The sequence below is a fragment of the Pteropus medius genome, unplaced genomic scaffold (assembly GCF_902729225.1).
Source record: "Pteropus medius unplaced genomic scaffold, Ma_sr-lr_union100, whole genome shotgun sequence".
In the NCBI taxonomy this organism is placed as follows: Eukaryota; Metazoa; Chordata; class Mammalia; order Chiroptera; family Pteropodidae; genus Pteropus; species Pteropus medius.
This window is the reverse complement of record NW_024350397.1, coordinates 4,325,206-4,338,825: the sequence shown is the minus strand read 5'-3', so window position 1 is coordinate 4,338,825 and position 13,620 is coordinate 4,325,206. Positions and strand designations below refer to the sequence as shown.

At 38.3% G+C, this 13,620-nt stretch overlaps 1 protein-coding gene across 5 annotated transcripts in view; it reads left to right on the top strand.

The window, feature by feature from the left end:
* NRP1 (neuropilin 1) overlaps positions 1-13,620 on the top strand; it is a 131,975-nt gene that overhangs the window by 78,867 nt on the left and 39,488 nt on the right. For all 5 annotated transcript variants that reach the window (XR_005647976.1, XM_039839765.1, XM_039839766.1 and 2 more), the window contains one exon: positions 11,922-12,077. Coding sequence is in view for 4 of the 5 variants with exons in the window: in XM_039839765.1 (XP_039695699.1) it covers positions 11,922-12,077 (156 nt within the window). In the remaining variant the exon portion in view is untranslated. The remainder of the gene's footprint in view (positions 1-11,921; positions 12,078-13,620) is intronic.

Sequence of the window (13,620 nt, the reverse complement as noted above, 5' to 3'; positions counted from 1 at the left end):
ATTCTCTTAGAGAGTGATTATTAGAAAATGCATTATTTCAAGGCTTTCTCTACCTCCTTTATAAGCGATCCCCTAAAAAGAATCAGTATACACTTCCTGGCTGACTGGTTAGCTTCCAACAGGGAAAACACAGTTAACCAAATATTAAATCTCCAAGTTCATTTCATCTGTTCTCAGCAATGATTGGCATCCCTTCAGAGAATAACTGTTTACACACAATTTCTGACGACCAGCTGTACCTAGGCAGTCTGTTCTTTCTCTTCTCTCTGTCTCCAGCAGCATTCGTTACAACCTTACGTGGCTGACGGACTCTAATCTCAGTAATCAAATCAGCTCCTTGCAGGGTTTTTAATGCCAAGTAGAGGAGTTTTCTTGGACACCTGCACTTCCACATTCTCCATCAGAACATGAAACTCTCATTAACATGAGCAGCCCACCTAGATTACTGAGAAATAGATGGAAAATCAGTGAGAAAAGGGTGCCGTCAAATTTGATTGGCCAAGAGACTGATTTAAACTATTGCCCCCATCTGCAGGTTTTCCGTTTCCAAAAATTCATCTTTGTGTTTGTTTTCAAAACAAAGCTTTTAGGAGGAGAAAGAAAAATTAAAGGCGTGACTTCCTGCAAAACTAATAATAAACAAGTCATTTTGTTTGGGCTGGAATAGACAGATGCTGCTTGAGTACAAATGTCTTGAGTACAAATGTGTGTTTATCTTGAGTCATGTAGGACTCTCCCCAATAGTACAGATAAAACTTAATGGGTAGTGTAGAACAACAGCTTTTGAAACAGAAATATACCTTACCTGTACATGCTTTTTAATATGTTCTTGGTCTTTTAGGCTTGAAAAATCTCTTTAAATTGCTGATAGGCTGGAAAGATGTATGTGTCTATAACTGGTGTCGCTGTCCCTTGGAAAGGCATTGCGTGGCCTTGCCTCAGTGCAGATCCAGCTGGGGTGCTTCATCCATGAGCCTTGCTTACAAGGCTGTTTCTCAGAGACGAAGAGACAAAGAAACACAAAGATTACAAATGGCCTGTAATCTGCATTCATTTCCTAGCCACACAAAGCTATCATTCCATCTTATAAAGATCACATGTTAATTAGGTAAAACCATGGAACCTCTAGTTACGCCGTGAAATTTTGATGTTGCTACTTTTGTAAATATACAGGAAAGGTATGGGAGCCGTCTAAGATACCAGATACATAAAAATCCAATACATAAACTTCCCAAGGATGGGCATCATGCTTGCAAATAATTTATCTCTAAAATAAAAATTCGAGATTTGATGAGATATTTGAGAGCATGATAGATATAGTGAAAAAATGATTTAGGCTCTGCTACCCTGTGGGGTAACTTCTGGAAGGAGGGACACTTATTACATTCATGAGAGGTCATTTGAGAAATAAATAAAAAGGAATATTTCACATGGAACAGACCTGGGCAATGAAGCACATCATTTCGCACATTCTAGCCTTAAGTAGTGGACTTTTCAAAGGACTGGAAAATTTATGAGTAGTTATAATTTTTGCAGTTATAAACACCAAGATAAGAATAATTACATTCCTAGCTTAAGAGTACGTTAGTTGTCCAAACACTTTAACATTGACTTTAATGATGGGTATTTGGCTTTTGTTTGGAAGAAAGGAGTTTCAGATCTTGCCAGCAATGCTGGACTGACCCAGCATTCAATTTAAATTCAACAAACATTGAGCATCTGCTAAGGATTATGGGCTAGTATGTAGGGCTAGGTGAATTTAAAGTTAAAGAAGGCTCTCTCTTTCAAAGAAGTTATAATCTGGGTGCTACAGGCAAACCTACACACATACACACACACACACACACACACACACACGCGCGCGCGCGCGCGCACGTACACCCATTCACATTCCAATTACCCAAATGACTAAGGGACAAAACTATTAGGGTCACATTCTTATGGTTAATGTGTGTACAAATGCATCATTATGAACCTCATAATAACCATGAGAAGTAAGTGAACGGGCTAAGCATTGGTATTTTTGTTGGCGAGAGGGGGAGACTAAAGCTGGAATGGCTAATTAACTTGCTTAACATTTTCCAGGTCACTCTTTAATGTTAAAGCCTCAGAGGTAGTCCTGGGGCCTGTGCCTTTTTGCTGCCACATGCTGCCTTTATCACCCCAATTTTTTCCCCTGTACTCCTAGAATTCATTAGAATTCATAGAGTATTTTTAATGCAGTCTGTTCACTCTGTATTGAGATTTATTGTTTACTTGACTTTTTCCCTCACTGACTAGAGGGCAAGGATCTGGTAACCTTCTTTTTCTTTCACTCAAGATCTAGCACTTTTTTGTGTTATAAATGAATAATTGCCAATCACCAACATCCTTCCACAGTGCAACGGATATTAGAAACAAAAATACCCACCATTATAATAAGCTCATGCTCTGAACTCATTGCCTTCTCATTAAATGTTTGAGAAGCAAATGGTATGATTTCAACAGCAGTGTGGATCCCTAAAGAAAGCATCACCCAGTTTTTATACTATTTCACTGAAATGTTTTCTTTAAATGTAGATGCAAACTTAGGGTAGGAGTGTGCCATTAGGCTGGAGAGGAGCCTCTGACTCACGCAGTTTGAGGTTTGGGTCTCATTTTCAGGAAAGCTTGGGTTCCAGAGGCAGAGAAAGCACACATTCTAGTGGAATTACCTCAGCACTGCGATGCACAGTCATGAGTTTATAGCTTAATTACCAATAAGATTTACGTGTCTTTCTGTCACTAACCAAGCACTTCCTGGCCAGAACTGTAGACCACATGGAGGCCCACACAGAGGATGGTATGTGTAGGGGTGGGGAGGGGAGGACACTGAATCTTGCTCTCTAAAGGAATTTTACCAAGAGATGTTAGAAGGAAAATATTTATCATATTAGATATTTTGAAATGTAAGCAGTTGGGTGTGATTTTTTTTTTCCTGTTCCTTCTGCCTTTAGCTCATCAACCCTGGCCCCTTCTTCAGCAAAATATTGTCTTATACTACGAGGTCTAGTTTGAGTGATTCAAATGACCTCTTTTCCATAAAGCCTATTCTTTCCCTTCCACAAGTAATTGTTCCTTCTTCTGAATCCTGAAATACCTCATCCGTGGCCATGGTGGCACTTTTTCTTTTAGTCTTATATTATCACTATTTCCATATAGGCCTGCTTGCTTCCAGAGCCTGGCATACAATAAAGGTCTGTTGAATTTCATGGATTAAATGTTTTTATCTGGACACTTGTCCTTCAGTTTAATTTCACATACTCAGTTTCAGCAGCTACAGTGTGTGAAGTACCATTTGAGATTTAAGACTCATCTGTGCGATCACTCACCCTGACTTTGTTTATTAGTTTACTGCTTGCCCCCAAATGTTTTTAATAACAACAACAACATGTACCTAATACAGTCCTGTTGAAATTATGTGCAGAGATAACAGATTCTGCTACTATGTTTTAAAGCGGTTGTGATCCAGACCATCCTTTATCCATTCTTCCATTATTGGACCCAGAGGTCTGAACACACAATCGCTTACAGACCATCTAGAGCCACACACCTGTGGTCTGCTGGGACACTACCACTTGACCAGTCAGCTTGCACATGCCTACCTACGCTACACAATTCCGACCCTTTAGAGAGCACTGTCCTAGATTTCATGGGTATTGCACATAGACAGTTAATGTATGGAATCAAGAGTTACGGCAGAACAGCCTGTGCCGGCCTGTGCCCTCCATGTAGGAGACGCTCACAAAATCATTGCTGAGCAAACCCATCTAGCAAGAGCACATGCTGAAACTTCCCTATGAGGCATTTGACCAGGAAACCTACATCGTGTTTACATATATTTAAGGCTGGTTACAATTTCTTTTTTAAAACCGTAGCATACTTAGTTTTCTCTCTTAAGAAGTTCCAACTAAGCAATATTTACTACAGAGTTTGTAAGGTAAATTCAAGTTTCTAGGGATTACATTTGGTATGTTCTGAGTAGTTCTCTTCCCAAATCAAAGGATTAGGCTCGAGTTTTAAAGTTAATGCAACTTAAAAATAAGAATTCAAAAAATGTTAATTAAAAGTCTTAAGTCCCTGAGTCTTTCACTGCCCAGCAGTAGCTCCTGAGTATTCTAGTTGGAAAAGGGGGCCATTTAAATGGTATCTTCTTGACCAAGCTGTTAAAGGTTTCGGAGGACCTGTCTGCACGTTCACCTGGTATTGAAGCAAAATACCACTTTTTAAAGAAGAAATGAGTTCATAGGTCAGTCAATGTATGTCTAAAAAATGTAAAACAGCCTTTTTTTTTCAAAGCATAAGGATTTAACTAGCCTTACTTTTTAACTCTACGGAACAGTTTCAAATTGACTTAGATTCTGATTGCTTGTATCTCAGAGTCTGTAGAAACCCCAATTATTCTCCTCCTTTGCCATCAGAACATAGAGTGTCCCGATGTCTAGATTTCTCATAAGAATTAAAATGGGATATTTGTCTCATTTTTATGAACAAAATTATATGTGTTCTAGAAAATAAGGAACGGGAAAAAAAAACCCCTCAGGTTTTACATAGAGTATGTGAAGATACTGGGCTCATATTTGTCTTAAGTATGTTTCATAAATTAAGCTGATTATTTTCAGGCAGGCGTCACAGTCCCGTGCACTGCTCCCAAACCAAAGGTCTTCCACAGCCTGATGCTGTGCCTATCACACCGAGGAAATGGAGACCAGAGGTGGCGTCTCCATCCTAGAGCAGCGTTCTTCTTCTTCACATTCCATATTTATGGTGTTCATATTGGAGTAATTAGAGTAGCTGGATTCTGGAAATGTCTAGTTGAAATGCTATAGTATTAACCTGCCACACGGAGTCCCTTTTATTTCTTTTTGCCAATGCTGCTTGCCAATTTTAACAACTACAGCAGATTTTACTATTCAAACAGAACCAGATGGAACTCCAGTTCAAAGACTATATCAGAATTAAATATTTTTTTAATTAGTTGCTTCTGATTTATGCAAAAAAATAAAAAATAATATGAGAGTGAGAGAATGTGCCATGCATCCAGACACAGCAAAACAGACACAAACATTTTCTCTTTTTATCAACCAAAAAGACAAAGGTCAGCCCTGGGGACTTCATTTTTCTTGTCCCTTTCCTTGTTGTTCTTTTGCCATAAGTACAGTGGCAGTCAGGGAAGCCAGACTTTCCACCGCATCTGTTACGGCCTTATCTAATGTTATGCTAGCTGGTTGGCTCATGTCTTCTAATAGGAAAATTCATCTGTTCGTTCACTTGGGATTGTTTTACTATCAGCATAGATTTGTTGCAACCACTAATCTTTTTCCACACAGGAAAATGCTTTGCCTTAATTTAACTAGGAAAAAATGATTAATTCAGGCAATTAAAACCAGAAAAGGACATTGGTAAGGTCCTTCCTGCATTGCAGTGTTCTAATACTTGAGTAGTTTAATTCTTTACTAGCACTGTAAATGTTTCCTCATTATCTCTTGTTAAAAATGATCCATCATTACCATCTTGTTTTTCAACAACATAACTAAATCATTTGCAAAGTTTTGCTTTCCAGTAGCCAGTGTAAATTTTAAACTAATAGTCAAAAGTAATCATAATGGTTTCATATTCTCTATAATTATGCAAAAATATTTAATTTCTAAAAAGGATAACTATAAAATTTAATTATTGTTTACTAAGACATTCTAAATTATTTTTCTATGAGTGTGCTTTTTACGACATAATTTGGGGAACAGCATAGATGTGGTGGTTCATGCATGGGCCACAGATCTGATATGGGGTAAGTCCTGGCTCAGTCACTGCTAGGTTATGTGACTCTGAGTGAGGCACATACATTACTTTCTTCCTCGGTTGCTTTGCCCATAAAACCTCCTTTTATGACTGTTATGGGAATAGAAAGAGATAGCGTATGTATAGTTAGCCCTTAATATAATGCTTCTCTTGAATTTTCTATTAATTGTAGTAATTTTAGCCATCAGTATTTTCTTCTATGTAATACAGTAATAGTGAAAAAATACATAAGAGATATAGATAATTATATCACCGAGTATAAAGTGGTTATATTCTAATTGGTAAGTGTAAAAAGTTCAAGATTTTAAGTTAAGGAAAACAATGGTCAGGTGCTGTGAATTAAGCCCACAGATCCTAGAATGGCACTTATGTTCAAATGCTTGGGCTCTACCAGAAAACGTGTGTTATCTAAGGAAGTGAGACAATTGCTCAAAAATATTTTCTTTAGCTTGTAGAGTTGTAGAGTCTAGTGATGAATTAAACAGCTCTTTGAGTCATCAGAGATGCTCTAAAAAAAAATCTGACACACTGCCCCCAAACCAAAAAATATTTTTCCTGTTTTTAATCAGACTTCAGTTCTTTGTCCTTTATTTTTTCAGGCTTTTGCATTGACCTGCCTTGAAACTGTTAAAAACTGGTAAACGCTCTCTTGCCAATCTAACTGGGCAGTATTTTATTGAGCAAGACAGATTTTCATTTCAGAAATGAGGTTTTCCACATTATGGCATTACCAATAGCTGGTTATATATTATTATAGGAAGCAACAATATTCATTTCATGGCTCAGAGGCTGCATGCTGGTGTTCAACCAGCAGTTTGCGAAGGTTTGCTATGTGATTTACTACACAATGCTAAAACCAGGTCTCTGTCTTCAAGTGATTCTTAGTAAAATGTGGGCCTCTCCTGTCTTCTCTTTATCTAGGGAATGTGTTTCCTGTCATTACTAAAACAATGCCATGGCCGTAAAGTGCATGTGGTTTATAACTGTAGCCATCTTACGACAGAAAGCAAGTCAGGAGCATGATTAAAACCCACACCATTGGCGACTGTCACCCCAAGGAGCTCCTGGGATGCCATCCCCTGCCTGCTAGAAGTGGATGAGGACAGCTGTTTTCTTCTACTAGTGTGCCTCTTCCCCAAAATAAAAGTCAGACCTTCCTCTTCTATATCTGTTGCCTAGTAATGTCTTCTCTTTGTATGTGGAGCACAATAAAAGCAAGATGTAGGTAGACATCCTACCAGCGCTATTAGTCTTTTATATTTATATTGGAAACAAGATGTCATATTGGGTCACTTCTGCTGGTTGTGCTACATAAGCCAGCTCAAAGAGAGGCCACTCAATAGTAGTTTGATAAACTTCTATAAAATAATCTCCATACCATCAGATAAGTACCAGATGTTTATGTGTGTCACACACACATGGAGTGAAATATTCAACAATTTTAGTGAATGCATTTGATGTTCAGCTCTGTGCGTACCCCCACACATCATCACACCCCCTCACCATTACCCTTAATGTTAAACAGAAGTACAACAAACTCAGTTGTGAAATCACATCCATCTTTTAATTAAAAATAAAGCAGCTGTGAAATAATGATGTTCTTTCAAAATAAGAAAACAGTGATTGGAGCATAGCTGATTGGATTTAGGGAAAGCAGGTTATTTAATTATGGTCATTGTGTGTCTGAATTTTTATAGAAAGAAAGGAAGTATTGTTAGGACAATGAACCCTCAAAGCACAGAGGGGTGGCATTATATAGAACTGCTCTGGATTGTATCTTTGTCTTTCCAGCTGCCTGTCTTGAGTCGCCAAACTTGTCTGTTAGAATGTGAGGTTGACGAGAGCTCATCGTAATTCAAAAAGCTAAACCAAGAGGATGATCATGGCTGATTTTGAATGTTTTTCATGACAACTGATTATTTTGGCTTTAAAATTACCAGAGCACGATATTCTTTAGAGATCAATACATTTCTTGACAAAAGTCTATAGAAGGTGAGGAAACATGATAGACTATTTAGTGTCTGTCATCTCATTCATTCGTTTCCTTCTCCTTGCCTCTGCACTTCCTGCTCCTCCTTCTTCCTGGAACATTCTTTCCCTTTGCACACACTTGCAAACTCCTACTGTGTATCCTTAAATATGTATCTTAGACATCAAAGTCAGCTGTAAAATGTCTCTAATCTCCCTACCTCCAATTCTCTGGTAAGGTGTTGATTCCTTCCTTTGTGCTGCATCGCACTTTATGCACATTGCCCCATTCTGTAATCATGTGTGTGTGCTTCCCACTCCCTTACTGCTCTTTATATCCTCACCACTTAATGCAGAACTTAGCAGATAAGCAGAATTATATGTCCGCTGAATGAATGTCAATCAAATTGAGTACCGATGTTCACGGATAGCAGCCCGATTAAATAGATTACGCTATAACTATACTACAAAATACTGTGAAGCCAACGAAAAACGATAATGTAGAAAAATATTTTGTCTTAGAAATACATTCATAAAACTAAACAAAAAGCTGGTTATCAAACATAGAGGTAATAGCACCTCATTTTTATAATAACAAAACATACACACAATATTCACATGTATTTTGCATAAGAAAAAGTCTGGAAGGCTATTATCAGTGGTTATTTCCTAATGTTGGTCTTATGGAGATTTTATTTTCTTCTCTAATCTTTTCTGCATCTTATGAATTTTCAGCAGGCATTTTATTACTTTACCATATAGGAAAGCAGATATTCCCTAAAAGAAATCATAAAAGTCTGGATGGAGGTAGAGCAAAAACACATGATGGATTTAATAACGGAGACATGAGCTATGACTTAATATTCTGGGGTAAAAAGTGACTTACTCTGCCCACCAGACCAGAAGAAGGAAAAAGTCACTTGTTGTCAACAAAGAGGAAATGATTAAGCCGAGAGAACTTTACACAAGGAAGGCAGGCAGAAAAGGCTTCTCTTGTGTTAGGCATAACAAATATTTTAATAGATCTAGAAGAAAGATATGGTTGGAGGAGAATAGACGCAGCAGGTGAGATTAAAAAGGTAAACAGAGGACAGTGACATGATTGGCAGGGACAGCTTCACCCGTGAGAAAGGTATACACACAGGCTTGCAGTCCTTCTGAATCTCCTGACACAGACACCATCGGTGTGATCAGTGGCACTTCTGAGGTGGAAGGCTGTGTCTCGCCTCCCAAACAATCAGGCACAGGAGGGTCTCTGTTGGGGCATTCTCCTCAGGTGCCCAGGGAGAATGGACTTAAAAGAGCTTCCCCAGCCTTGACAGTGAGAGTTCCCACAGTGCTGGGGAGGCTGTGTCTTGTTAGAGTTCTGGGTAACCTTCCAATTTTAATTGCAATGGTTCCCAGCTTTAGTCATATTGTGAGGTTGTCATTCATCATTACTAAACCCAGTGGCAGTAATGTTAGGAAGAAAAATGAAATGAAATGTCAAGTATCCCAGTGTGGTAAATAAGAGAATCTGCAGAGTTAAAGCACAGCAGGAGACTTTATGCAATTACAAGGGGAGGTTGCTAATGCATTTCATTGCCACTGAGAAAAGAAAATATATTTTCTTTTTTATAAGTGATTCATGCATACGCTTTTGGGGCCTTTCTGTCTGGGACCTTGGACGCCTCTGGTGTTGGGTCCCTTGTTAATTCCAGCAAATTGCTTCTTCCTTTTACATCAACTGTTTCTAGTGCCTAGAATTCTTCTAGGTGGCCACCAGTTAACTTCTTTCCTACCTGGTAACAAAACTTTATCCTAAAAAACAAAATTTGAAAAGCAGGAAAAGGACAGCCAGGGAGTGAAGTTCTAGAGTTATTTCAAATCAGCCAAAGCTGAATATACACTCTTGGGAATTCAATCGTTTCCAAACTGCAGAGCCATTTGTAAGTTTGACAAGAAGAGTTTATTTAAATAGCTCTGCTTCATGCTCCCTTGGTCGTCAAGATTTTTAAGGGCCCTTCAGCTTGAAAGGGACTATGGCATTGGGCATGACTCAGTGGACAGTGAGTAAAACTCTAAGTGTTCTGAGAGCTTTTAAAAACAATTGAAATTGTTCAGCGCAGCCATTTCCAGAACACCCATTAACTTTCAGATTGCAGCATTAGGAAATCAGAGTTTTTGCAGCAACTTAAAATTATCTGATTATTTGCCTGGAACTGAGTAAGATTTAGACTTGCTAGATAACATACAGAATACCCAGTCAGTTAAATTTGGATTTTGAGTAAGCAATGACCCAGTTGTTAGTAAGTCCCATATGTTGCATAGGACATGCTTATACTAAAAATATTTGTTGTTTTTCTGAAATTCAAATTTGACCGAACATCTTGTATTTTCACTTGCTAAATCTAGTAAACCTGGATTGTCTCCCTTTTTTGAAATTTGTGCACAAATTCATACAAAGTATTATGGTTCACTTTTGAAAGAAATGCAGATTTTAGGTACTCCATAAAAAATGTGTTGGGTAAATAAGTATTTGTTAAATTAAAATTGAAAACATCAACCGTTATTATCCTAAAATATTAGTTTCTACTAAAATCTTGCATTTTTTTTTCTTAAATCTGGTAAAAGCATTCAGAGAATAGATTTTACATCTTTAAAATCAGTTAAATGGACTAAAGATTGTTTTACCTTGAATGGTACTCCCTTCTTCTCTAGATGAAATCTCCTATTTTTGAATTGTGTAATTTCAAATTGGCTTCTATGTGCCAGGGAGAGATATTGCCGGTTTTCCTGGATATAACTGTTGGTTCAGTTTTGAAGGAACTGGCAACATGTTGATTTAATTATTCCAAAGGCCTTTAGGAAAAAGCAAATTATGAAAGAAATTCTTCAGGAGTCATTCTTCATGAGGCAGTCTATGCATAAAATGGAAATTCTTTAGATGTTCATGGCCTATGGGCACTAGAGGGTTAATTGAAATATTGTTTTTTGAAAATTGGGTTGGGTCATGTAGTAACTGGAAAGCAGGATTCAGAAATTATGTTTGTGTTTTTGTTTTTTGGCTTTTATTGATGTTTTTAGAGAAAATGGCATTCTCTTGCCTCTTAATAATGAATATACTGTTGAAATATCTTGTAAATGTTTATCAGTTGATATTATGCAATTACTTTCTATGTCCTTTTAAAAACATTTGCCATATATTTGTTTTTCATTTCTTTAAAGTTTCTGTATTATACAGACATACAATAAATAGAGGCTACAATAAATACAGGGAAATAATTTGATGGGAATAATCAAATTGTCCATAATAGGAAACAGAATATATTTCGAATATATAGAAACTAGTAACAGCTTTTGTTTTAAGATCATTCTTGGTTCTTAATGATGGAAATAAAAATAGTTAAAGAAAAAAGCTATTTTACTTTACTGAAAACATGGAATCATAGGAAGTCAGAGCTAAATGGGGGCCTTCCAGGTGATCTAGTCCAACTTCTTCGTTTTAAAACGAAGAACTGGAAGCCTGAAGATGAAGTGGTTCAACAGCTAGCTAATGGCAGAGCCAGTACTAGAACCTGGAGCGACTGATGCTTAGATCTTTGTCCTTCTCACCCATATCATATCTTTGTAGGAACAACTCGAGGGTTCATTTCCCAAACCACAACGCGCACAGTGCTTTCAAAGTCAGTATTGTTTCAGTCTGCATCCTATTGAGAAGGAGGTAGGATGCTAAAGAGTGATGGGAAATAGGACCGTGTTAGACTTGAGTTCCAATCCAGGCCTCTCCAGTATCTGATATCTATGTTTATCTTGTCTTGATTTTCTATTGGTAAAATGACATATATTAATGGCTATTTGGAGAGTATTTTTAATCTCTCAGAAAACACAGCAACATGATATTGAACTCAGTTTTCTCTTTTGTACTAGAGATCACGCAATTTTGGTACAGCAATGAGAAAGATCTCCTGGGAATTGCCAACCCAAGGCAATTGCTGTCTTATCATATCTGGAATGGAATCGGAAGTTGGGGTTGTTGATGCCAAATGGAATTAGGGTCCATTGAGCCCTAGTGGAAGGAAACTATATTGTGGAGAGACGCTCCGGGAAATGGTGGTGCAGAATGAGCAACTGACCAGGCATATATTGTCTTGCAGGTGGATTTGGGCTTTCTGCGCTTTGTCACTGCCATCGGAACACAGGGAGCCATTTCAAAGGAAACCAAGAAGAAATACTACGTCAAGACGTACAGAATAGATATCAGCTCCAATGGGGAGGACTGGATCACCCTAAAGGAAGGAAATAGACCTGTTGTAAGTTTGGCTGCCACCCCCTCATGCAATTTAGTCTTTAAAATTGACAAACAATTTTATTTGTTTGGGAGCTATCTGCCTGGCCTGGTTTTATTTTTGAATTGATTTAAAATGAAAAGTGCAATTAGAAGTTTAAATCTGACCAAGGGGTCTCATGTTCCCAGATCCAGAAGCCAAAAGCAAATTACACGGATGTGTCCAGGAAAAGTCAATACCAGCCAAATTAAGTGTCACAATCAAGAATCACTTTATACTTCCCACAGGGACACAAACCAGGCATAAGAAAAACACTGTCCTCTTAGAATCTTAGGGCTAGATTTTTTTGTTTATTTTTTAACACTGTGTTTCTTCATTCTCTTTCATTGATTTCATTCTTTCTTCCTGTCTGTAACAGGCTGGTTTTAGAAAAGTTCCTTTCATCTACCCTCTGTGGCTCACAAACTAATTTACAAGTGTGTTCGGCTGCTTCTGTGAGAATAAATAGAAGTAAGGTAGTCTCTCATGTTCCCTCGGATTATAGGACTTACATGCCACCTCCTCACTGCTTTCAACCAAGGAAGCCAGACAACCGTGCCCTGCACTCGGGGTTCTGCCCTAAACCGTTTGGAACTGAGGTGTTTTTTCTCAGCCTGCCTGTTTATTTGAAGTTATGCTTGCTCCAATTTAGTAATCAAAAGATTTCTGATAGCTCATACTTGCTGTTTCCTCAAAATGAAAGTTTGCCCTGTGGGCCGAGTAAAACATAGGGAATTGATAAGGATAGTGGCAAAGATCCAGGTAACTTGAAATCCCGGGTTCAGGAAGAGGTCAGTTAACATGTCCTTGTCTCTTTTTCAAGAATTCATGGCCTTGACTTTCTCCTGGGTCTGGAACTGAGAAAAGCCTCCTGGGTGTGAAGTCAGAAAACTCTTGATTCCCTCCGATGAGCTGCAAAGCTCCCTACTCTTGTTTAAAGGAGGCAAGATTGAAGTGGATATAGGTGTGCAGCTGCTTTGTGGGGAAAAGTTCTGTGGACAGGCAAGTTCAGGGCCACTGTCTAGCCTGAGAGGACATGAAATCAATCCTCTACCTGGGGACGAAAACCCTCATTGTCAACATTCATGGTGGTTAAGCAAGTAAATTTGATCCTGAGGTTCATGAGGCTTATTCTTGTTTTGGAGTAGTTTTTTGAAGACAAGCTTTAATTTCAAAAAAAAGAACCACTCCCACTCCCCACCCCCACCCCCACCAAAAAATAAACTACTAATGCCAAGGACACACCAACAAACAGAAAGAATGGATAGAACTGGCCCCAGACCTTTAGCCCTTTCTTTAAAAAATAAGTGTTACTTCTCCAAGACATTCTCTGTAGCCATTGTCCATCGATTATCCACATGACCCAGAATGGGATGTCAGAGAGCACACACAGGTTCTGAGGGCGTGCCCGACAATGCACAAAGCTCGCTCTAGCTCCACTATCAAGAACACCCTGGCACACAAAGGGCTTTCAGAGTAGGAGGCAGAAAGAATAATGATTCAGCAAGGATAAAGGCCTGGCATCTGA